We start from the raw sequence: 25,597 nt of genomic DNA on the forward strand, positions 1-25,597 counted from the left end.
AAAATACCCTTATCAGTCACTTCCCACTTCTAACAAAACCTTATCCCGGACCCCATCTTTATAGATTTCCCTAATCTGGATATTGTTTATAAATGGAATCATACAGTAGGTGCTCTTTTGTGACTGACTTATTATATTCTTTTTTAGAAACCAAATAATATTCCATTGAATGGATATGCTACTTTTTTTTTTCTTTACTACCAGGGATTGAACTCAGCGGCGCTTAACCACTAAGCTACATTCCCAGGCCTATTTTGTATTTTATTTAGAGACAGGGGCTCACTGAGTTGCTAAGCACCTCCCTGTTGCTGAGGCTGGCTTTGAATTTGTGATCCTCCTGCCTCAGCCTCCTCAGATGTTGGGATTACAGGCATGCGCTACTGTGCCCAGCTGGATATCCTGAATTTTTTTTTTAATCCATGGTACATTTGTTTATCCATTCATCAGCTGGTGGACATTTAGGTTGTTTCTACCTTTCGGCTGTGATACATAATGCTGCTATGAACATTAGTGTACAAGTTTTTTTTTTTTTTTCCACATGAACTTATGTCTCCATTGTTCTTGGGTGAATACTGGAAGTAGAATTGCTAGGTCATATGCAAACTCTATGTCCAAACTTTTGAGAATCTGCCAGACTGTTTTCAAGAGTGTGCACCATTTTACATTCCCACCTGCAGAGTCTGAGGGTTTCGATTGCAATTTCTCCACATCTTTGTCAACACTTGTTATGGTTAATGTTTTGATTACAGCCATCCTGGCGGGTGTGAAGTGGTATCTCTCTGCAGTTTTGTGGGGTGTTTTTTTTTTGTTGTTATTGTTTTGTTTTTTTGACCAGGGGCACTCAACCACTGAGCTACATCCCCAGCCCTTTTTTAATTTTTTTTTTTAATTTTGAGATAAGGTCTTGATAAGTGGCTCAGGACCTCGTTAATTGCTGAGGCTGGCCTTGAACTCATAATCCTCCTGCCTCAGCCTCCTGAGCCACTGGGATAACAGGCCTGAGCCCCGCACCTGGCAGATTGATTCCATTTCTTGGCTGCTGTGAATAGTGCTGATGCCTCCTGAACATGCTGAGTTCCTTTCCTCTGGACATCCACCCAGCGGTGGCACGGCTGGTCCTGTGGTGGTTTCCTTTTCCGTTTTCCTGAGGGGCCGCCACCCTGTTTTCTATAGCTGCTGTACTAACACACCCTCCCGCCAGGAGTGTGCAAGGGTCCCCTTTCCCCTATCCCCTTTGGCACCTGCTATCTTTGGCCATTCTAATTGGAGTGAGGCCACATCTCGTTGTGGTTTGATTTCCTTTCCACTTTGTCAACTGGATCGTTTGTGTTTCTATATTAAGTTGTAAGGACCAGGGTAGATACTGAGCGCAATGTTGATTGGTGATGTTTGTCCAGAACCAAAGTCTTATTTGCCAAGTCCCTGAAGTTTGGCCCCTGGGCATGAAGCTCTCTATCCTGCTTGCCCTGCCCAGCAGGTCTGTCTCACCCAGGCTCAAAAACAAGGCCCTTCGTTCCTGCCCATCCCTCTAACCCTAGCAGCACAGAATCAGCCCCTTCTCACAAAGAAGGCAATTGACACTCAGTATGGGTGGATAGGACCTGCTCAAGGTCTAATGACCCAGGAGAGTGAAGTCAAGGTCAAATTCAGATCTGTCTGACCACACTGCCCTCTTCCCACACCATTTCTCTGAACCTTTGCATACCCTGCCTCGGTTGTTTTCTGCCTCTTGGTACATTTAGGTTTTCTATTGTTGCCACAATCCTAAGAGGTGAGTCATGGGGACATCATTTTCCTCACTTTACAAGGGAGGAAACTGAGGTTAGAGAAGATGACGTGACTCGCCCCAGCTGTGGAGTCAGCAAGAGTCAGTCAGAGCCATGACAGCCAACCCTGGCACAACTGGCTGTCCAGTGGAGGACCATGCTAGGGCCAAAAGCCGGCCACCTCAGCTCCTGACATACTGCCTGGGGTAGAGGGGAGGGTCTACCTTTTTTCCTGGTCCAAAGCCACTCCCACTAAAAAGGACCTGGGCTACAGGAGAGCCACCTCCACCCAGCACCCAGCTGGGCCCTCTGGCACTCCCAGCCCTGCCCAACAGGCCCAGCCCAAGACCTTTGCCCTTGCAAGAAGAAGGACCCTGGTTTCCATGGGCCTCTGGCCCTGTTTACCTGAATCTTCTATCACTCCAGGCTGGGGCACTTTTTTTTGAGAGATGGGAAGCAACCCAGAAAACCCCTGAACCCAACTCATGGTCTTGCATTTTGGCAGAGGAGGCCTTGGTTTCCACTAGATTACAAACTCCACCACCACCTTGTCCAGGGAACACAGTGTGGGAGGGCCACAGCAGGTCAGGATGCAGAAACAAGAGAAGTCACTAAACCAACAATCAACTGAGAACAGTGCTGGGGTTGCAATAGAAATGACACCGGCAGCACTGGGGATATAGCTCAGTTGGTAGAGTGCTTGCCTTGATGCACAGGGCCCGGGGTTCAATCCCCAGCACCATAAGAAAAAGAGAAAGAAGAAAGAAATGACATCTGGCAAAAATTCGTGGTCCTCTTGGAACAGACTGAGAAAAACAATAAAATATTATAAGAAGAATATAGAGTGTGTCAGAAGGTATTAAACTGCTAAGGAGCCTGGCATGCTGGTGCAGGCCTGTAATCCTAACAACTCAGGAGGCTGAGGCAGGGGCCAGCCTGGGCGACTTGGTGAAATCCTGTCTCAAAATATTTTTAAAAAATATATAGAGGGCTGGATATGTGGCTCAAGCGGTAGCACACTCACCTGGCAGATGTGCGGGGGGGCTGGGTTCGATTCTCAATACCACATAAAAATTTTTAAAAAATAAAATAAAGATATTGTGTCCACCTAAAACTAAAAATAAATAAATAAATTCTAAAATTTTTCTGAAACTCGAGGAGACTATAAAATACGAAAAGGGACAGGTCATTGTGAGCTAAGTATCTGCAATTTTAAATAAGGTGGTCAGGGATGACCTTGTTGGGCACAAAACCTAAAGGGGGAAAAGTAAGCCAGAGTGTCCATGCAGAGGGGACAAGTGGAGGGGCCAACAAGTGCGGGGCCTTGAGGCAGGAGCCCTGGCACGCCGGAGCAAAAGCCGGGGGACCCCCGTGCTGCGGTGAGGGGAAGAGGCGATTGTGGGAGATGGCAGGATCCCCGAGGCCAAGTCTGAGAGGCTCCGAGCTGGTGGGGAGCGCACAGGGCTGGGAGCAAGGTCTGAGAGGGTGTTTCTGACTTTTCATTTTTGCCTGAATTAAATCTTTCACCACCACTTCATTCAAGTTCCCCGAAGAACTCACTCGGGGCCCAAAGGAGGGAAGAGGAGGCTCCGTAGAGGAGGGAACTCAGTGGGGGAAGGTGGCTGCGGGGAGGGAAAGGCATCCAGGCTCACCGCCAGCGGAGGGGGCTGGACCCGGGCTGGAGAATTTGAGTTCAGCACTAGTCTCGGTGACCCGGGGCCCTCAGCAGGCAGTCCCCGGCTTCCGAGCCCACCTCCAGGCCTGGGCAACCCCACCCGCCCGGATGAGGCGGGCAGATACAGACTTGCGCTGTTTCCAAGGCTGGAAGGACCCCGAGCAGGTGCGCAGTCGCGCAGTCGCCGGTTCCAACCAACGGCCGCGGCCACGCCCCCGCCGGCGCTCGCGGGCTGAGCAGTCCCAAGAGTTGGCCGCGCCCCCATCCCACGCCTCCCGCTCCTTAGGCGCCGAAAATGGCAGGGGTGGGAAGGGTAGTACTGGAAGTCAAACAGTTTGTGGTTTGCACCCCAAATCCTTGAACCGCCCGTTGCCCCTCCTGCCCCAGGGAATTTTTTTCTGAGCTTGGGGACAAAGAGCGAGGAGCGGGGGTTGGGGAGAGCCCGCAGGTCCCTCCCTTAGCACCCCCCACCCGGGCGCACACTGCTCCTGGCCAAGTCCTTCCTCCCAAGGCACTTGGTGAAAGTGGGAGGGGGGCCACGTCACTGTCCCCAGGCCTGGGAGACCGCGGCTCCGCCTCCCCCCCCCCCGCCCCCGCCGGAGCTCTGGGCACCAAGCTAAATGTAACTGGCCCCAGCCCAGAGCCAGCCCAGTCCCCGCGCCCGCCCACAAAGCTACAGGTGCAGGGGCAGCCGCGGCGCCAGCGCGCAGAGCCGAGCCGTTAGCGCGCGCCGTCGGTGAGTCGGTCAGTTTGTCCGTCGCTCCGGGCGTTGGTCTGTGTGTCAGCGCGCCGCGGCTCCAGCCCAGGCCCAGCGGCACGCGGCCTCTCTCCTCCCAGCACCCGGAGTCGCCGGTAGAGCCGGCTTTGGCACAGAAACCATGTCCATGGGCCTGGAGATCACCGGCACCTCGCTGGCCGTGCTGGGCTGGCTGTGCACCATCGTGTGCTGCGCGCTGCCCATGTGGCGCGTGTCGGCCTTCATCGGCAGCAGCATCATCACGGCGCAGATCACCTGGGAGGGCCTGTGGATGAACTGCGTGGTGCAGAGCACCGGCCAGATGCAGTGCAAGATGTATGATTCCCTGCTGGCGCTGCCGCAGGACCTGCAGGCGGCCCGCGCCCTCATCGTGGTGGCCATTCTGCTGGCCGCTTTCGGGCTCCTCGTAGCACTTGTGGGCGCCCAGTGCACCAACTGCGTACAGGACGAAACGGCCAAGGCCAAGATCACCATTGTGGCTGGCGTGCTCTTCCTGCTGGCCGCCCTGCTCACCCTCGTGCCAGTGTCCTGGTCCGCCAACACCATCATCCGGGACTTCTACAACCCCGTGGTGCCGGATTCCCAGAAGCGGGAGATGGGCGCCGGCCTGTACGTGGGCTGGGCGGCCGCGGCAATGCAGCTGCTGGGCGGCGCGCTGCTCTGCTGCTCGTGCCCACCCCGCGAGAAGTACGCGCCCACCAAGGTCCTCTACTCCGCGCCGCGCTCCACCGGGCCCGGCATGGGCACAGGCACCGCCTACGACCGCAAGGACTACGTCTGAGGTGGCAAAAGCAGATAGAGTCCTCCGCCGCCACCAGGAGCTCGTGCTCCCACCAGTCCAGCCTGTGGTCTTCAGTCGGAGATCGGCCCACCCCCAGGTGCCAGGCAGCTCTCTAGACGGACTGGGAGAGGCCGGCCCGGCGCCCCCTTCTCCAGCCGCCACCCCTTTTCGGACCAGAAAGCCGGACCGCAGGACCTAAGGACCGACCCGCATGGAAAACAAAACCTCACCTTTTTTAGAGCGCCGGGCTGGGGTGGCCACCGCTACTTGCCAGCCCCATCGGGCGCGACCCCCAAGCCCGCGTTGGGCAGGGACCGGCAGCCACGAAACGGGCCACTCGTTATTTTTCAATAAAAGTTTTTCCTTTTGCAGTTGCTGGCGCCTCCTTGTCCTGAGCGCCGGTGGTCCGCCACCTCCCTGCTGAGTGCCGCCTCTGGGGTCGCCCTAAGCTGGAATCCCCCTCTCCCGCTGGATGGAGCTCAGAACAGGACGGAGGTTCAGTAACGTGGGAGTGAGGGTGTAAATTGAGCGTGGTGCTCACTGGGTGGTCACTTGCCGACCCACTGGGGATTTGGGCGCTGAATCTACAGAGCCTGTGCGGCCAAAGCGCAATCTAGAGAGTGGGGCACACTGCAGGCTTGGCTGTGGGAGGTCAGGGGAAGGTGGCAGGGACCCTCCTCTCACAGGATGTGCCTGTTGGATGTGCTTGGAGTTGGATCCTCCCCAGTGCTTGACCATCTCCGTGCGCTGTGTGAAAGAGCACATTTGATACTGTGATTTCATATTTGGAGAAGGAAAACAAAAAGACCTATTGTTTGAATCCAACTCACCACCAAAAGGAAAGCTGGGCAAAATCTCACCTGGAGGAGAGATGAGAACAAGATCCCATCTTCTTCCTGGGGCACTCCAGAATGGGAAAGAGGGAGAACTGAGAATATACATCTCAAAGGGGCTAGAGGTCAACAATGTTGAGAAATACTTGTGTCTCAGAGACAGGTAAAGGGCTCAGTGCTCAGGCCCAGGGCTAGAGAAGAAAGACTCCTGTGCTCAGAAAAGGTGGGAAAGAAAGGTAGGGTAGCAGTCATTTCTGTGAGATAATGGGGCAGAAATAACACAGAGCAAGACAGGAAGGGCTCCAGGTACATGCTCTGCAAATGTCAGGGTGTTGTGTTTCACGTTAAATAAAGAATTTGGGGAGGGGGCTGGGGCTGGGGCTGTGGCTCAGCGGTAGATCCCTCACCTAGCATGGGCGAGGCCCTGGGTTCGATCCTCAGCACCACATAAAAATAAAATAAAGATATTGTGTCCATCTACAACTAAAAAATATAATATTTTAAAAAAAGAATTTGGGGGAGCCTGCTGATGTGGTACTAGCCTATAATCCCAGCCTCTCGAGAGGCTGAGGCAAGAGAATTGCGGTTTTAAAAAGATATGATTTGTTGGGGAGGAGAGCATGAGGTTGGGTGGAGGTGGGGCAGAACCTGAGCAAAGCAGTTAAGGAAGCAAGATTCCCTGGATTTGAGAGCCACTCAGAGGTGCAGGGAAAGGCAGGAAAGGATCTAGGATAACCCACCCTCAATTTTCCACCAGATCAGAGATTGGATGGTGGTGCCATTTACCAAAAAATGAGCCCAGGTTTCTGGGGGAAGCTGATGGGTTCCATTGGGGGCATATTGAGTTGGGCGAACTCCTCCAGGACATTATGGTAGAGACACCCAGGAAGCAGGAAGCAGGAGGGCGTGTTCCCAGGTCTGGTAAACTGGGAATGGTGAACATACATACAGATGGCAATCGAAACCTGGGAAAGCATGAGGTCAGTCCAGAAACCAAAAAAAGAAAGGAAAAAAAAAGTGTTTCAAGGAGGCGGTGTTTGCAACCGTGTCTCTAGGCTACCAAAGTGGTCAAGCAGATGAGGCCTGAGGAGTAGCCATGGGATTAGGAACCCCAGGGGTGGGCACAGGTGGCCTTAGCAGAAGGTGTCGGGGACAGAGGCAGCCGAGGGAAAAGTGAACAGGAGGTGGGAAGTCAAGGTGCAACCTGTAGACCACCTGTCCAAGAGGCAGGCTCATTGGGAGGGTCGGGGCTGGTGACTCAAGGGGGAGCAGGTGTCTGAGATTGGGGAGACTTGAAATGGTTTCCAAATGATTGGATCTTGAACTCGTTTTAGCTGCAGCAAAGTGAAAGCTCAGTAAAATCCTCGAGGCCCCTGGATTTCTAAGGAGAACACTTTAGCACCAGAAAAATTCTTACCTTGGTTAAGAAATGCCAACATGTTGTCACCTCCATGACCCAAGGAAGAGGAGGTGGGTTACTATTAATAGCAAGTGACCCCAGCTTAGGGTCACTCCCCATAAGATCCCAGGAAAGGACTGGGCGGTTGGAAGACTGTCCCCAGCAGATTCCACTTAGAGAACACTCTTCTTGAGGGGGTGGGGCTCAGGAAGGGCGAAAGTGAACCTGTGGCCAGGAGGTGATTGACAGAAGGCTGGGGAAGCAGCTCGGTGAGAGGGAGGGCTCAGTGAGGGAGGGGCTTGGAGATGGGAGGGGCTGTTGAGGGAGGGGCTTGGAGGTGAGAGGCTTAGGGCTAGGAGAGAAGAAGGGAACTGAGGGAAGAGTTTTCTCTAGGCCTCTCTGGAATTTGGGGCAGTGGACAGAGGGCTAAAGTTTGTCCCTCCCTCCACCCCCAGCAAACCCTTGCCAAGGGAGCCAGATTGCACCAAGCTAGAACTAAGGGACACTGGATAGCCTCTTTGTCCTGGTTACTCATTGACTATCAGCTTCAAGAGGGCAACCTGAACACACCTCTCCCTGCCATGTTGAAGGCCAGCGCCAACCTGCCCCAGTAGCTCACCCAGTACCCCCAAACCAGAGGGGTATGACAGAGAAGGGAGACAGACCCATTCCTGTGTTGGGCAGGCAGGGATCAGGGGCCTCAGACTCTCCCCTGGCTGCCTACCTGATCTCCCCAAGCCTGGGCACCCCGGGACCTCCCGAGGGAATGGGGGAGGAAGAGTAAGACAGTTCCTGGCTCCATCCTACGCCCTCCCCACAAGCTCCCACATCCTTGCCTGGCTTCCGGATCTGTCCCAACTCAAGGCTTTTTCAACCTCTTTGGAGTCCAGGGCCCAGGTAGAGTTGGCACACAGACCCCAAGCTGAGGATGGTCCTGGGGAGGGGTCTCAGGAAGTTTCAGGGCAGAGAAAGACGTTTGGTGTCTAGGAACACACCCTGGGCTGGGAGCCAGGAGACCTCATTGCTAGGTCCTCTCCCTTGTGGTTCTAGCCCTGCCCTCCCCTCCCGGGTCTTGGTTTCCTGTCATTTCCACAAGGGAGATGGACCAGATGCCCCATGAGGTGCCATCTTCACCTCCTGCAGAGGAAAATTAGCCAGAACCAAACACACCAGGGGCACTTTCCTCATCTACAAAATGAGTGTGATAATAGCATTGAGTTGGGTTAAGGAGTAGTTGAATGAGCCCCCAGTACCCCTTAGCCCAACTCTTCCCATCACCCACACACTACCCCATACTGTTGTCAGACTTCCCACCAGAAGGTCATCTCCCGAGGTCACAACAGTATCCTGAGCTTCTCTGTCTGCAGCACCCAGCAGGTGGCACAGGGAGGCTGGTCAGAGATGATTCTGGAATGAAGGCAGGCCTGCCTGCTTGCATGATGCTAGGTACACAGTAGGAGTTTAATTAACGTGTGTTCACGTGGTTAATATTTTGGTATATTCAATCAGGCAGGAGCTTGGGGACATGGGGAAGATGGAGGATTTGTGAGAGAGTCCCTGGGTTTCTTCAAAATCCACAGCCCTGGAGCCCCCTGCCAGGCAGCCCCGGGGCTTGTCTCACCCCACTTCCCACTTGTCCCCTGGGCATCCCAGACTTGCCACACCTGTTTGAGCTCTTCTTCCTGCTCAGAACAAAAGCCAAGTGCTTGGTCAAACAAACACTGTTATTGTGGCTCCCTCAAGGTCTGCTGCAGGCCTGAAAGGAGCACACTGCCTTTGTTTCTTCCCCACCAGGTTCCAGTAAAGATCACCCTTGCCACTGGTGAGCTGGTCAAATAGCCAGCAGGAGCTCCCAGCTCATCAGTAAGCAGGTGATGCTGCCCTTGGTACTGGCAAACCCCCCGAGGCTCACAATGTGATGGGACTGGTTTCAGGTCTTGCCACCCTCTGTCAATGACCTGCCAACCGTCTTGTAACTTCTAGACGTACCCCCTCTCTTCACTTGTACTGCCATAGCTCCAGGGGCCACCACTGTCATTCTGTCACAGCTCCAGAGGCCTCCCACCTCCAGGCTCCCTCTCCAGAGTCCTGCCCGGCTATGCCCCTTTCTAAGCCATTCGCCACGGAACCATCTGGAATTGGACCATGTCCCTCCTTTATTAAAATCCTTCAGGCCCTCTACCTCCAGATGGCTCTTAGGACCTACCAGGATCTGGCCTGCCTTGAGAGCCCCTCCAGGGGCAGGCCCTCCTGTGTCTCCACATGGTCCCACCTCCTCCCCACCCCAGCCACGAAGGCCGACCTCCTGGCCATCCTTTTTCTCCTCCAAAATCCTGTGCCTGCTGGACCCTGGGTCTCAGCGCAGATCCCTTTTTCTTGGTACAGGCGCCCAATCTCACCTTACCCATGGGGCAAACTTAGAGGTTCCTTCTTGTCTCGGTTGAGGGAATGTTCCCTGATACCCCTACATCCGGGACCACACCACAGCACTGGTCACTCTGGTCCACTGTCTCCTCTTCGCTTGTGTTCCTCCTGCCTGTGAACCCTCCGTCTGTGAGGGGCCCTGAACATCCTGTTGGCCTTTTATACCCCCAGCCAACACTGAGCTGAGGCGGTGCCAGCCTGGAACCCCAGCAACTCAGGAAGCTGAGAAGGAGGATCAGAAGTTCAAGGCCATCCTCCGAAACTTAGTGAGGCCCTGTCTCAAAATAAAAAATTAAAAGGGTGGGGAATGTGGCTTAGAGGTAGAGCACCCCTGGGTTCATTCAATCCCTAATACTGCAAAAAAAATAATTAATTAAAATAATCATAATAATGGGGTGGCATTGCCACCCAGCCTAGAGAAGCAGAGGGGGAAACCAAGCTACGGGAACGGGGCTGAGAGGCAGAGGGAGGGAAAGGATACTGCACAGTAGGAACCTGTACAAGGACACCACCTCTGCTGGAAGGACAGAGAACAGATTCAGAGGCCATAACTAGTATTTTGCGTTAATTTTTTTAGTTGTCAATGGACCTTTATTTTATTTATATGCAGTGCTGAAAACTGAGCCCAGCGCCTGCTCTCTACCATGGACTTACAGCCCCAGCCCCATAATGAGCATTTTGATGATATCCAATAGGAGAAAAATGCTGGGCACAGTGGTGCATGCCTATAATCCCAGTGGCTGAGGAGGCTAAGGCAGGAGGATCGCAAGCTCAAAGCCAGCCTCAGCAACAGTGAGGTGCTAAGCAACTCAGTGAGACCCTGTCTCCAAATAAAAATACAAAATAGGGCTAGGGATGTGGCTCATTGGTCAAGTGCCCCTGAGTTCAATCCCTGGTACAAAAAAAAAAAGCAATAGGAGAGAAAATAATAATTCATTACAATTGCTGGGTGCAAGGATTGAGTGAACGTGGACAATATCACGTCTGACCTGCTAGATCCCAAGTTTGCTGACCACTGCACGTCCCTGCCTCTCCTCTGTATCTTCCTGTTGGTGTAACACATATCAGTACAACAGTTCTGGAGGACAATTTGTCCACTTCTATTAAAAAAATAAAGTCTCTGAGTCTGGGAGTGTAGCTCAGTGGTAAAGCACTTGCCTAGCGTGCCTTGAAGCCCTGGGTTACATCCCCAGAACCACCAGGATTTTTTTCTAATTTTTAAGATAAATTCTCTTAAATATAAAAATACTCTGAGACCCTGCAATTTCACAAGAGAGGTTGTTCAGAAAACACCCTGTGCAAGGATGGGGATATGCATTCCATCCACCCACCCACAGACGACCGGCCCAGAGCCCCAACTCCAGAGGTGACTCATGGCTAGACCAATCCCATCGTGGTGGGGGGTTCTCTTTGCCTTTTGGTTTAGAGGGGCATGTGACAGTTCCAGCTAATGAGACAGGAGGGAAGGTCTGCTGGGAATTTGGATTCTGCCATCCTAAAGAAGAGGCACCTCCTCTTCTTCCCCTGGATGCTACCTTGTCTGATGGGGACCAGCTTGAAACCCAGAAGAGCCCAAGCACGAAGCCAGTGACACAGTTTGGAGAGGAGGAACCTGGAGACCCCTGGAAACATTTCCCACCCACTAATGGTGACCTCCCTGGGACCTCTGATTCCTCTAGATCTCTGCTTGTGGGAGATGCGGCTTATCACTTAAGCCCCAGTTTGACTTGGGGTTTCAGCCCAAGGAGTGAATACAACTCAGCCACCACAAAAATAATCAGGTACAACAAATCGCACAAAGTGGGCTTGCAAAAATTAATTAATTAATTAATTAATTAATTAAAGCAAACCTGAATCTTGGGGCTGGGGGTGTGGCTCAGTGGTGTTTAGCATGTTGGAGGCCCTGGGTTCCATCCCCAACAGCCTGAATTGGATCAGTTTTTTAGATCCAGTATCAATTTACAAGATATGCAAAAGAGAAGGGAGCACATTAAATAGAGAATTAGAAAAATACAGAATATGCAAATTTCTGTTGGACAAACACCTTCAGACCCTCCTACCAATTTTTTTTTCCAAGAAAAAAATGAGATGTAGGGGGACCCTCCAGATCAAAAGAGCCCTTAAAAATACACACCCACACAGGGCCAGGCTCCATGGCACATGCTGTAATCCCAGCAGCTCCGAAGGCTGAGACAGGAGGATCATGAGTTCAAAGCCAGCTTCAGCAATAGTGAGGAGCTAAGCAACTCAGTAAGACCCTGTCTCTAAGTAAAATACAAAATAAGGCTGGGAATGTGGCTCAGTGCTTGAGTGCTCCTGAGTTCAATCCTTAGTACCTCCCCAAAAAATACACACACACACACACACACATATACATGTATATATATATATATATATAAAATCTCAACAGACCGCAGCTGTAAACCTTAATTGATTCCTGATTCAACTGATAATATTTGTGGCATTTGTGAAATAGTTGAAAATCTGAGTACACACCTGTAATTCCAGCAACTCAGGAGGCTGAGGCAGGAGGATAAAAGTTTGAAGTCAGCCTCAGCAACTTAGTGAGGCCCTCAGCAACTTATTGGGCTGGGGATGTGGCTCACCCTTCAAATCATGCTTAGGTTCCATCCTCTGTGCAAAAAAAAAGTACTGAGTGGACAAATTGATGATATAAGAAATTATTTCTTTGTAAAGTGTTTAATATGATGGTTTATGAGGGTTTTTTGTTGTTGCTTTCTTTTGTTTTTTGTTTATTTGGTACCAGGGATTGAACTCAGGACACTAAATCACTGAGCCACATCCTGAGCCCTTTTCATTTCTGTTTTTTTTTTTTTTTTAGAAAAATTGCTAAATTACTTAGGGCCTTGCTAAGTTGCTGAGCCTGACTTTGAACTTGAAATCCTCCTGTCTCAACCTCCCCAGCCAGTGGGATTACAGGCATGCGCAACCATGCCTGACTGTGAAGTGTTTGTTTTAATTTCTTACCTTTTAGAGGAACATACTAAAATAATCACAGATGAAATGATGTAATGTCTGGGTTGTACTTCAAATCAATGTGTAGGTGCAGGGGAGATGCCTGGGGTAGAGATGAAACAAGATTGAATGGTGCAGGGGGTTCACACATCATCCTATCTCCCTTTGTGTGTGTGTGTGTGTGTGTGTGTTTGTAGTTGTAGATGGACAACAAGCCTTTATTTGTTTAATTTATATGTGGTCCTAAGGATTAAACCCAGGGCCTCACAGACATGCTAGGCAAGTGCTCTGCCATTGAGCTACAGCCCAACCCACTTTGTATATGTTTAAATTTTTCCATAATGAAAACTTCTTTAAAAATAGATTTATATTAATAAAAAATATATACATCACTCAGAAATCCCTTTTCACCTTGTAATTGAACTGCACTCCCTGTCTGCTGCATCCTTAACCTCAAGGGGACCTGAGGTAGGTCCCAGGACACACACCCCCCCCAAGGGTTCCTTACTCCCCTGCGTTTCCTAGTTCCGGATGGTGCAGTATCTGCATGTGACCTGGGGTTATCCTCCTTCCCATTGCTGGGTCTGGGGCTGTGGCTCAATGGCAGAGCGCTTGCCTTGCACCTGTGAAGCCCTGGGTTTGATCCTCAGCACCACACAATGATAAATAGGTAAAAATAAAGATATTGTGTCCATCTACAACTAAAAAAAATTTTTTTTAAATACCTAACATAGTGCAAATACTATGCAAATGGATGTACTATGTCGCTTAGGGACTCGTGGCAAGAAAAAAAAATCCTTGTGTGTTCAATACAGACGCAATTTTTTTCCCCAAGTATTTTCGATCCCGGGTTGGCTGAATCATTAACCTGCGGTTGCAGAAGGCCCAGTGCATGGATATGTTCTGGGAGCTGTTCAATCTTTTTCTTTTCTTTTTTCCTTAATTTTGAGACAGGATCTTGCTAAATTGCTGGAATGCGGGAACCTGATCCCCAGCGTGGCCTACAGGCGCGCTGCCACCTCCCTGCCCCGCAGCGCCCATCCTTCCAGAGCCTTTTCCCTGCTCCGGTCCCCAGCAGAAGCCGCCCTCACGCCGCGCGGCCACTCCTGCCTGCCCCTGCCCATACCCGGCCTCCACTCCCAGGACTCCGCAAGGCCACAGGTGCCTCCGGTAGTCACCGCTAACCATCAGGCTCCTCTCCCCAGCCTACTCTCTCGCACGCTTGTGACCCGGGACGGCTGGCTCCCGAGTCCCCCTCGGCTGCCCGCCCTGTAGGAGCCACCCTCACCTGACCTCCCTCCTCCCTGCGCCGGCCTCCCCCTCCCACTCAGGCGTCCTCTGGTTGGGCCCTCTTCTCTTCCTCCAACGTGCTCTTCTCTTTGATCGTCTTCACGCTGCCAAGCTCTGTGATCATGGGCAATTAATTAACCTCTCTTAGGTGCCATTCTCCCATCCATAAAGGGGATCTAAGTGATAACGTGCGCTCTCGAAGTCCTTAGGAGGATTAGCTGGGTTAATGGATAGAAAGCATTTGGCACATGCCAAGCCCTCAGTAAAGGTTAACTGTTTTGAGCTCTCAGGGACATTTCAAAGGGAACATGTCCCCAGGTGGAACTCTAGGTTCTTACCACTAATACCCTAGAGATGAAAGCAAAGATTTCTCCATCTCTGTAAATAAAGCAAGGACCCAGCCTGGATGTGGTCCTGATTGCTTCTTCTCCCTCATCACCATCTCCCTTCCTACCCAGACAATTCTTCATCAAGCTTCTTAACTCTAGCTCCAAATTACACCCCAAACCTACCCATCTCTCTCCACCTCCACGTTCACCTCCCAGTCAAAAGTCACCATGGCGCATCCATTGTGGGCTGGGGATGTGGCTCTGGGATAGAGTGCTTGCCTTGGCCGTGCAAACCCTGGTGTTCCATTTCCAGCCCACCCACCAGATGTCCCAACCCAATATCTACATTTGTGCCTCCTAATTGATTTGTGTCTCTTCCATTTCCTCTCTAACCTGTTCCCCCTCTTCTGGTTAGCCAAGCAGTCTTTGGCTAACTGGGGAGGCTGGGGCAGGAGAATCAAGCTCAAGTTCAAGGCCAGCCTCAGAAACTTTATAAGACCCTGTCTAGAAATAAACAAAAAGGGCTAGGGGTATAGTTCACTGGTAGAGCACCCAGCACTGAAAATTAATTAATTCAATTAAAAGCCATGCTTGGTAGCATTTAAGGTGGCACATACCTGAAATCCTAGTGACTCGGGAAGCTAAGGCAGGAGGATTGCAAGCTGGAGGCCAGCCTGGACAATTCAGTGAGACCCTAAGCAACTTCGCAAGAACTTGTCTCAAAATAAAAAATAAAAAGGGCTGGAATTCCTAGAAGAAAATGTAGGGTCAGCACTCTAGCATACGGGCTCAGGTAGGACCCCTAGAGCTCGGGAAATAATGCCAAGCATTAATAAATAGGATGGCATCAAATTAAAAGGCTCCATACAGCAAAGGAAGCAATGTGAAGAGAGAACCTACAGAATGGGAGGAAATCTTTGCTAGCTACTCACCTGACAGAGGATTAATATCCAGAATATATAAAGAACTCAAAACCCTTACCAACCAAAATAAATAACCCAATTAATAAATGGGCAAATGAACTAAACGGACACATCTCAAAAGAAGAAATACAAATGGCCAACAAATATATAATAAATGTTCAATGTCGTTAGCAATTAGGGAAATGGAAATCAAAAGTACACTGAGAGGGCTGCGGGTGTGGCTCAGTGGTAGAGCACTCGCCTAGCACGTGAGGGACACTGAGTTCGATCTTCAGCACCATATAAAAAAATAAAATAAAGGTATTGTGTCCAGCTTAAAAAAAAACAAAATATTAAACAAAATATTTTTAAAAAACTACACTGAGATTTCATCTCACACCAGTCAGAATGACAGTCATCAAGAATACAAACAAGAAATCGGACACAGTGGCACACACCTGTAATCCCAGCAGCTCAGGAGGCTGAGGCAGGAGAATTGCAAGTTCAAAGTCAAGTTGGGATTGTAGCAATTTAGTAAGACCCTAACAACTCAGTGAGACCCTCTCTCTAAATAAAATATAAAAAGGGCTGGGGGTATGGCTCAGTGGTTAAGTGCCCCCAGGTTCAATCCCTGGTACCCCCCCCCAGAAAAAAAAACCCCGAATACAATCAATAATAAATGCCAGAAAAGACGTAGAGAAAAAGGAACTTTTACACCTGCTGGCGGGATTGTAAATTGGGACAACCACTCTGGAAAACGGTGTGGAGGCTCCTCAAAGGACAGGCATGGAGCAACCACGGGACCCAGCTACATCATTCTTCAGTATTTATCTAAAGAATTAAAATCACCATACGATAGTGACACATGCAGACCCGTGTTTGTAGCAGCACAGTTCACAATAGACAGACTATGGACCAGCCTGGGTGTCCATCGATGAATGAAAAAAGAAAATGTGATATATACACACACACACACACACACACACACACACACACACACATACATGCATATACATATAGATATGTACACACATACAATGTGTTTTTGTTTTATTCATCCACAAAGGAAAATGAAATTTTGGTGTTTGCAGTAAATGGATAGAGACCTTCATGTTAAGTGAAATAAGTCAAACTCAGAAGGTCACGGGTCATACATTTTCTCTCACATGGGGAAACCAGAGGGAAACAGGGAAATGAAGGTGGGGGGTGGATCTCCTAAAAATCAGAGGGAGATCAACAGAGGAAAGGGTGCAAGGGGTAGGAGAAGAGAGGGAGGGTAAGTGCTGGGGAGCGATATTGGCCAATATATATCATTCTATTGTGTCCACGTGCACAGATGGGCGGAGAAATCCCATCAATATGCAATATGTAATGCACCAATTAAAAAATGTAGAAAGAAAAAAATTCTACCCGTACCAAAAAAAAAAAAAAAAGCGGGGGGGCTGAGGATATAGCTCACTGGCAAAGTACACCTGTGTTCAAGCCCCAGCTCCAAAGTCATAACAACAACAATAAAGTTGTTTGCAGACCAATACAGGGTTCTGGCAATCAGTCCACAAGCCCACCTGCATAATGTAATTTTCTGTAATTCATCTTAGAGTCCCCCCTTGATGCTCCACTCGGCCGAGGCAACAGGTAACAAGTGCAGCTTCAAAGGCCCCAAGATTGGGCCACAAAATCCCAGAATATTTAGCAGGACCGAATATGGGGGCGCGCTGGGGAGAGGGCGAGTTGGCAGTATCTCAATGGTCCCTTTGGTGCTGCAGTTGGCACCACATCTGCTCTGGGCTTGAGAAGGGGGAGTGTTTTGTGAGCCCCTTACAGTCCCAACCAGCTGGTAGGCTAGAGAGCCTTTCCTCAGTGGGAGTAGCAGTGCATAATCCCAGCAGCTCAGGAGGCTGAGACAGGAGGATCAAGAGTTCAAGGCCAGCCTCAGCAATTTATTGAGGCCCTCAGGAACTCAGCAAGACCCTGTCTCTAAATAAAAAAACAGGAAACACATAAACCAGCGTTTCTACTCTTAGGGATGCTACATGCATCCCTTGGGGCAATGAGCACAGAAAAATAGGAAAAGGTAGGAAAGAATAAAACAGATTAAAACAGAAATATATTGCATGGCTAAGCGCAGTAGTACACCCCTGTAATCCCAGTGGCTTGGGAGGCTGAGGCAGGAGGATTGCAAGTTTGAGGCCAGCCTCAGCAATGTAGTGAGAACCTGTCTCAAAAATAAAGAACAAAAAAGGGCTGAGGATATGGCCCAGCAGTAAAGGGCCCCTGAGCTCAATCCCCAGTACCACAAAATTAAAAAAAAAAAAAAAAGAAATACATGTGTGTTCTGAGCAGATCATGCTGGTTAAGGAGGGGGGAGGTCACTGGAGAGGCCAAGATGCACACGTCCAGCCAAGAGGCAACAGTACAGGGGAGAGAAATCAGAGCCATCTGGAAACAGAACGAGGTGGGGACTGGGTTAGGGAAGGTGGGGAAGGAAGAAGCATCAAGAGTGGCCTGAGGGCCGGCCTGAGGACATAGGAAGGCTTCACCTTGTACTTGGTACACTGGCTTCAGGAACACTCTCTTCCTCTGAAACCCCTCCACCTGGCCAGCTCCTACTCAGCCTTCGGATCTTCATTCATTCAAGCGTCTCTATGCAGAGCTTCCTTGCCTGCCCCAGGGCCAGGTCTGGCTCCTTGGAGGCCCTCAGTGTGCCAAGGAATGTCCCCAGGATCTGTTGGGTCTGAGTTGATGGGGGCTCACTCGCATCCCCAGTGCTCAGCACTTAGTAGCTGCTCAACAAAGGCTCCAAAACACAGGCAGAAGAGACAGGACTATATCCTGCAGGCTGGCCTTTCACAAGGAGAATGTGGTTGCTGGGTTTCCAAAGACAGACACCCCCCATGTTCCTCTCATGTTCACTCCCAAAGGGAACGCGTTGTCACTCTGACTGTATAAGATTCTGTGTGTGTGTGTGTGTGTGTGATCATTTGCACACAAGTCTGGAGGCAGAAAACAAAGTTGACACAGTTTGCTGTTAGCAGGGGCCCATCCCGATGCCAGGGGATGAAAGCAAGAGATGAATACATTGGCCTGGGAGCACAGAAGGTAGAGGGTGGGGCACAGAGATGCCCTTGACACCAGAGCAGCAGATGGTAAGTGCAGTCCTCACCTTCTGTGGGCCTCCCTACTCTTTTTTTTTTTTGCACTGAGCCTTGAACCCAGGTCCTGGTGCATGCTAAGTAAATGCCCTGCCACTGAGCTACACCCCAGCCACCGAGCCTGCTCTGAGGAAAACAAATGCTCCCACAACCCACTGCTGTGTGGCTCATTCATTTACTTGTCTAGGAAGGTGCCTGGCCTTTGTGGAAGCTCAATTCTCTACCCACTGTGGCAGGAAGGAGAGAACCTTCTCCAAGTGCTCAGTGAGTCGTGGGAGAGGCCAGTCAGGTAACCAAGCCTCAGGGATTACCATTCCCGCTGGGAAAAGCTGCTGTGCGGATTAAAGCAGATAATGTATAGGAAAGTCCAGGCAGTTTAATAAACTCGGGTTCAGAATCTGGGAAGAGAGAAGCCGGGCTGACGGGGGGGGGGGGGGGGGGGAGGACAGGAGGCGGCGCTGAGTGGATTGACACAGATGGGTCCCTGGAAAGAGCCCCACCTGGAAACCTCAAGGGGCCTGGGGGAACCCCCATGGGCCACAGCACCGTGGACACCCCTGCCCCACCCAGCCGGCTGGCAGGAATTTGCCCTGGTGACCTCCCCCAGGCACACTCCTGTCACTATGGAGACAGGCTGTGGAACAAGCGGCTTGATTGTCCCTGCTCAGCGGGGCAGGTGAAACCCTGGCCACGTGACCGATACTGGGCCAGGTGCGGTTATGGAACACAAGCCACCTCCCACCTTAACCCATTCAACACCGCCACCACCACCAGTGCAGTGTCCCTGCTGCTTCAAGCCACACCCCTTTGGCCCTTGGTCCCCAACCACAATGGCAGTGACGAAATACAGCAGCATTGCACTAGGGTCAGTGGAGGGCAGATTCCAGGAAGGAATCCGGACTGGGCCACCCACTGGCTGAGTGACCCACTGGCTGGGTGACATGGAGCTGGGTCAGTTTGCCTCCTCCCTTTCCTTGGGGGAATGGATGCCCCAGGAAGGCTGGGATCACCAGGAACAAGCATGTGAAAATGTACTCTCTACCCCACTGGCCTGACACTCCCGCCTGAGAGAGGGAGACCCTCACCAACCCACAGCGGGCCTGCAATAAACTGGGGAGGGTGGGTGGGCAGCCATGGGCCTTCCTCAACAGCAGCGGGTCCTTTACAGGCAGCTGCCACCCGCCCACCACTTTCTCTGGAATGTTCACACGGAAACCTCAAACCGACAGGTTTTTCTGCTTACCAGGCCCAACCTTGACCAGCTGGGTGACAGGGCTGGGCTGGGGGCTAGGGACTGAGTACAGGCCTCAAGGCAGAGGTGCCCCCAACTCCCAGCTCTTTGGCTCCAGAGCGAGAGGTCAAAGGTCATGGGACAGGCTCAGGTTACAAGGCTAGACAGTAGGGAGGGGGTAGTGTTTGAAAACACCTTTGAAATACTACCTTTCTGAATAAGTAGCCTCCATTTCCTGCTTCCCCAGCTCTAGAAAAGCACCCTTGGATGACCCCTCCCAGGCCAAGACCAGCCCCATCCAGGGCTCAGGTGTCCCCATCACACCCCTAATAAACTAAGCTGGCAGCAAAAGAGCACACCACCTGGTGTTCTAGAGTCCCCAGTGACCCCAGGGCCCTCCTCAGATTAGAACAGAACACCTGCTGAGAGCCCCAGGCAAGGAGAGGGCACCTGGGAGTGAGAACACAATTTACTTCCCAAAGGAGGTGGGGGGAGCGCAGGTGTGTCACTGGGGGCCCACGGGTCATGGTCTGGAGGGAGCAATGGCCTGGCTACCTACTGAAGCTCTGCGTAAGCACTTGCAGGTGCTCTTGAACCCCTTGATGATCATTCAGCAAAATTACTATTACACCTTGGACACAGGAAACTGGCCTAGGGCAGACACAGGAAAGGCCAGCTCTAGAGAACTGTGCAGGAGTTTGACAAATGCTTTGAGGACACGGGGTAGAAAAGATTCATCTCAACTCAGGAAATCTGGGAAGAACTGAGAGGAGGTGGCAGTTATCCTGGGCCCTGAAAGATGGGCAGGATTCTGGAAGGCCAACATAGCCCCAGAAAAGGGAATGCGGGAAGGATCTCACTGGGGGAGCCTGAGAGTGCTTTGATTTAAACTCCTAACTTTAAGGACAGAGAGTCCCTGAAGGCTTCTAAGCAGAAGGACCCCTTGATGACACCAACTGGGAAAGAAAAAAATCAAAAGCAGCTACTCTTGAAAGTGTTAAAGGATGGACTGCAGGGGAGGCCAGCTGAGACCTGAAGCAACCTAGCCCAAAAAGTGGTTTCCATGCAAGATGAGCTAAGTTCTGAGGGTGGAAAGATGAGGATTGCCTGTTACTCTGCTGCTAAATGGCAGGGTGCCGATCTGTCCAGCAAATGATCGCAATAGTGCAAACATCTGGCTGGGATTTGACCCTAGTCTCGGCCCTGACTCGCATCAGGAAAGGGACCAGACCGAAATTCTGGTTGTTTCTTGCACAAATCTTTTACCCTCTCTGCACTTCAATTTTCTGTGAAAAGCCCATAGGGGTTGAAGGTGATCTCTAGAGCTCCTCCTAGCTCTTTCTAGAGGGGACTTCAGGACGCATAAAGTGCTCCCGTACCGTCGAACCCCAGCTGTGGAGCATGGCGCCACCAAGCTGGCGCCCGGACGACAGAAGCCACTCCTGGCGCCTCTCACCCCCGCGCCGGCGGCATAGAAAGAATGGCACCCACCCAGTGCGGTGCGTGAGGACAGATGAAGAAGCCAGGTGGGGGCTGGGCGCCGGCCAAGGCAGAGCCTCTCGGGCTTGCCAAGGATCCGCCCCGAGGCCGCGCAAGCTCGCGCTCTGAACTGGGGCGGTGTGCAGCGGAGCAGACCGGATTCCCAGATCGCTGTGCCACCTGCGTAGAGCAGCGCACGACGGGGCGGGGAGGGGCGGAGCCAGAGTCTCGGATGGCTCCGCCCAGGGCGTGGCCAGGGGCACGGCCGAGCGCAGCCTGCCGAGATTACGTAGAGACGCACGGAGCGGGGCCAGGGGGCGGACTGGTCTCTGGGATTACGTAAGGGGACACAACCAGGGGGCGGGGACTCGATGGACTCTTTGCGGGCTAGGAGAGGGGCGGGGCTCCAGACAGAAATGGGCAGGGCTCCGTGCGAAGGCGGGAGGCGGAGCGTGGGCAGGCCGTCCCCTGCGAGGTGCGTGCCGGGTAGTAGCCGGCATGCTCTGCTGGGCCCGATCCTGCAGGCTTCCCCGTGGGGCGCTCGGTCCCTCCACTCCCAGCTTCTCGAGGGTGCCCGTCATACGCAGCAGCAGCAACGGCCAAAGGGAGGGCAAGCGGAGGTCAGTCAAGGGCACTGGGAAGTGGTGCCCTCTGCTCCTCCTCCCGCCCAGCCCCGATGGCCTTAACGGCCCCTCCTCCCCTTGGGCCCACCCCCTCCCCCGTCTCTCCTTCGGCAACCCTCCCCCTCTCCCAACTCAGACCCTCCCCCCATCGTCCCCGCAGGCCGCTACCGCTGTCCTACAGGCTTCTGGACGGGGAGACGACCCTCCCGGCTATAGTCCTTCTGCATGGGCTTTTCGGCAGCAAAACCAACTTCAACTCCATTGCCAAGGCTTTGGCCCAGCAGACAGGCCGGAGGGTGAGCTTCCGGGTGGGGCGGGGCTTAGGGGCGGGGCCTAGGAGTGGGGCGGGGCCAGTCCCTAACCCTCACTTTGGGGGCCCTGGTTGAGGAGTGGCAGTTTTCTGGACATTGTAACCCTGAAGCAGAAATGGAAGAAGTCCTTCCAAGGATGAGTTCGCTGTTCCGGCGAACCCAGGCCTTGGAGGGACTCCCCATTCCTATTCCCTCATGCTGCCACTTGTCCATCCTTCGTTCATGTTTTAGATCTCCACTGGCCTGCTCCACACTGAGCTAAGACCAACACCCTCCCTTTGAAAGTCCCTGCTTGTTCACCAGGGACGGCAGGGAGCTCACCACCTCTTAACGTTCCTCTGTTGGAAATTCTTGGAGTCTCCTTCTGGACTTATTCCGGGGCTACACCTAGCCAGCCCATTCCTTCAGAGACGTGGTCACACCCCTTGGGCCTTCTCTTTTCTTGCAGAGCATCCCCAGTTCTCCATCTGGACCTCTTGGGTCTGGGCACTGGGCACTCTCACAATCTGAGCCCTTCCCCCTCCTCAAGGTCTGTCCCCAGACTCGCCCACCTTGATCTGCAGTCCCTATTGGGATACCTGTGCTGCTCCATCTCCCCAGGTGCTGACAGTAGATGCTCGGAACCATGGTGACAGCCCCCACAGCCCAGATGTGAGCTATGAGGCCATGTGCCAGGACCTGCAGAGCCTCCTGCCCCAGCTGGACCTGGCACCTTGTGCCCTCATTGGCCACAGTATGGGAGGAAAGACAGCCATGCTGCTGGCGCTCCAGAGGGTGAGCCGCCCCTGTCTGGGGCTACCTCCCTCCAATTTAGACCTTAGATGCCCAGCAGGTGACCTGGGACTCATAAGCCTTAGAGGGCCAAGTTTGGGCTCCAGGAACTGGGCCTGCTCTGAGACTGGTCCCCAGTCCAATTATCTCCCACAGCCAGAGCTGGTAGAACGGCTGATTGCAGTGGACATCAGCCCAGTGAAGACCACAGGCACCTCAAAGTTTGCGACCTACGTGGCTGCCATGAAGTCCATAGACATCCCAGATAAGATGCCCCGCTCCCAGGCTCGAAAATTGGCCGATAAGCAACTCAGCCATGCCGTCCAGGTAATGCACCCAAGCTCCCTGATGGTACTGAGACTAGGATCTGTCAAGGGCAGAGTGGTGGCCTCACAGGGAGCCACCCACCTGCACTCAACTTTAGACCCCCACAGGACATGGCCATGCGGCAGTTCCTGCTCACCAACCTGGTGGAGGTAGATGGGCACTTCCAATGGAGAGTGAACTTGGATGCCCTGGCTGAGCACTTGGATGAGATTATGAACTTCCCACCACAACAGGAACCCTATTCTGGGCCAACTCTCTTCCTCCTTGGTGGAAGTTCCCATTATGTGTGGTAAGCCAGCCCCAGCTACAGGAGGGCCACACCTTACTCCCTTAGCCCCCCAGCCTGGGGAGGACTGGGGTGTGGGCACAGGGTACCTGAGAGCCTGGAAACCACTGGGCATGTGGACTCAGGTGGCTCTCCCTCTCTCCCCACCCTACCCCTGCTTGTCCCTTTCTGTCCCCATTTACTCCTTCTCAATGGCTGCCTCTGTGATGCCCAGTCCCAGTCACCACCCTGAGATTAGACGACTCTTTCCTGGCGCCCGGATACAGACAGTGCCTAACGCCAACCACTGGGTTCATGCTGACCGCCCCCAGGACTTCATGGCTGCTGTCCAAAGCTTCTTGGTCTAAGAGGTGCTGCCTGCAAGAGGAGCAGGAGGTCCCAGGCTTCGTGTCCTTGCAGCCTGTTCATGTTGCCACACAGGACTCGGGCGCGTACTGAGAGGGCACGGGGGTGTGCAGTGGCGAGGCCTCCAGGTTTAATGAATAAAGACAATTCCCCAAAATCCTCCGACGAGTTCTCACCACCAGCGCCCCAGTCGGGCCCAGGGGCTCCTGGGAGCACCAGGGACCCCATGGGCACCCTGAGCGTCCCTGGCTTCTCTCTGCAGCTGACTCTGGACCTGCTGCCTCACCAGCTGCTGCATGTCCTCCTGGGGCAGGAGAGCAGGTTCAGGGCTGGTGCTGGACTGGCTCCCCACACCGCCCAGGCCCAGCTGGTATCCCCAACCTACCTCCCAGGCTTCCACCTCCTGCCTCAGCCTCAGTTTCTCCTCCAGGACCTCCAGCAGCTGGGCCTCCACCGCACGCAGCCTGGCCTTGCATGTGTCCAACTCGGCCTCCACTGCCCGCTTCCTGCAGGTCGCAGGGACCGCAGCCTGAGGCTCTGGGCCCTGGCGGTGGGCAAATGTGACCACAGCCCCAGCCTTAGCCACACTGTGGGTGTTCTAGTGGCTTTTCTCCAGGATCGCCTGACTCCCCCGCCCCCCCCCCCCAAGCAGAGGCTTGAGGATGGCCCTGTCCCTGCCCACTCAGCAGGGGCCCTGAGTGTGGCCCTCTCCCCACCCACCCCAGTCCCCACAGCTGTCCTCACTTGGCGATGGCTTCATCCCGCTCCTGCAGGACCTGGTCCAGAGAAGGCTCTGTCTGGATGGCCCCCAGTGCTCCAGCCGCTGGAGATTCTGGGCTCTGTTGTAGGGGACAGAGGAGGGGACTGTGATCTGGGGCTCCGCTAAATGAGGTGTCCCACCCTGGAATTTTCTGCCCTGGCCTTGACCCTGATGCTGGTGTCAGGAGGGGAGGAAGCTGAGGTGCCCTGTACCGGCTTCAAGCACCCTGGCCTGTGGCTGCTGGGAAGTAGAGCACAGACCCGAGAGGGCGGCAGGTGACACTGCTGCTTGGTCTCAGGGCAGCAGAATGGGCAGGGTGTTTGAGCCCCCAGAGACAGGAGTCCTCACCCCCTCCTCAGGAAAGGAGAAGGTAAGTGGGTTCAGGACACTTACCCCTTGAGAGCCCTGGACAGAAAGAGTGGCCGGGTGACGGGGACTCTTGTCTGCAGGGTGGGGCAAGGAAAGGACATGGCCCTTGCCCTCCCTTCCAGGCAAGGCACTCCCTGGCAGGCGGGACCCAGTGGGCAGGCCCCAGCAGGCAGGCCCAGGACAAGGAGCATAGGGCCCCTCCCTCCTGTCCTGCATCCTGCCCAGTGGCCTGTGCCAGTGCCTTCCTGCCCAGTCACAGGCCTCCCTTCTACTGCCTCTTGTGATGACAGGGTCAGCAAGATGCTGCAGCCCCTCCCCACCCCCATGAAGGGCCTGTCACCTTGATACCTGGAATGGCATCGTCCCCACACAGCTCTGATCTCACCTCACAGGAAATAAGGAAAAAAGTTTATTTGTGGCAGACTTCTCCAGACTAACAATCCCTTGATATATTGCTGAGGCTGACTGTGGATTTGCGATCCTCCTGCCTCGGCCTCCTGAGTCCATGGGATTTCAGATAGCACCCAGCCCTCTAGACAACTTGACTGTCCCTCCTCCCTCCATGGCAGGCAGCAACTGCATTGCTACACTCTAGAGAGCAGGTCTCAGGACCCCATATCACCTACAGTGACAGTCTGTCTCCATGGGCACATTGAGTGACAAAACTCATAAGGAGACTCATCCCCACTGAGAGGCCTTTGCAGTAAGATTGTGTCTTGGGGGTTGTGTTTCCAACTCAGCCTAAGCAGTAAATGCTTCCTCTAAGACCCTCTGTGACTCCTGATCTCTGGTCCTGCCCAGTGAGGGTTGC

General features: G+C 53.0%; 3 protein-coding genes across 4 annotated transcripts; 2 read left to right on the forward strand and 1 right to left on the reverse strand.

Annotated features, from left to right (window-relative positions):
• The first annotated feature begins 4,079 nt into the window (after positions 1–4,079).
• Cldn3 (claudin 3) lies at positions 4,080–5,350 on the forward strand. The gene has a single exon (XM_046422773.2). The coding sequence runs from the start codon at positions 4,320–4,322 to the stop codon at positions 4,977–4,979; it is 660 nt and encodes a 219-aa protein (XP_046278729.1). The 5' UTR covers positions 4,080–4,319; the 3' UTR covers positions 4,980–5,350.
• Positions 5,351–21,396: 16,046 nt separating this feature from the next.
• Abhd11 (abhydrolase domain containing 11) lies at positions 21,397–23,814 on the forward strand. Of its 2 annotated transcripts, none has more exons than XM_046422859.1 (6): positions 21,397–21,614; positions 21,778–21,913; positions 22,458–22,702; positions 22,856–23,026; positions 23,134–23,315; positions 23,527–23,814. In XM_046422859.1, exons 1-6 carry the CDS (start codon positions 21,411–21,413, stop codon positions 23,657–23,659), a joined length of 1,071 nt encoding a protein of 356 aa, XP_046278815.1. In that variant the 5' UTR covers positions 21,397–21,410; the 3' UTR covers positions 23,660–23,814. The 2 variants fall into 2 exon arrangements, with proteins under 2 accessions (XP_046278815.1, XP_046278816.1); XM_046422860.2 differs by having other exon boundaries at positions 21,441–21,614; positions 22,529–22,702.
• Positions 23,717–24,921, reverse strand: LOC131423336 (uncharacterized). Its single transcript, XM_058572243.1, has 4 exons — positions 24,811–24,921; positions 24,402–24,496; positions 24,043–24,201; positions 23,717–23,961 (listed from the first exon to the last, which is right to left on the reverse strand). The coding sequence occupies exons 1-4, from the start codon at positions 24,885–24,887 to the stop codon at positions 23,717–23,719; spliced, it is 576 nt and encodes a 191-aa protein (XP_058428226.1). The 5' UTR covers positions 24,888–24,921.
• Between the last annotated feature and the right edge of the window lie 676 nt (positions 24,922–25,597).

Source organism: Marmota monax, unplaced genomic scaffold (genome assembly GCF_021218885.2).
Source record: "Marmota monax isolate L192 unplaced genomic scaffold, Marmota_monax_Labrador192_F-V1.1 WCK01_AAM20220418_F8-fsc00237, whole genome shotgun sequence".
Lineage (NCBI taxonomy): Eukaryota > Metazoa > Chordata > Mammalia > Rodentia > Sciuridae > Marmota > Marmota monax.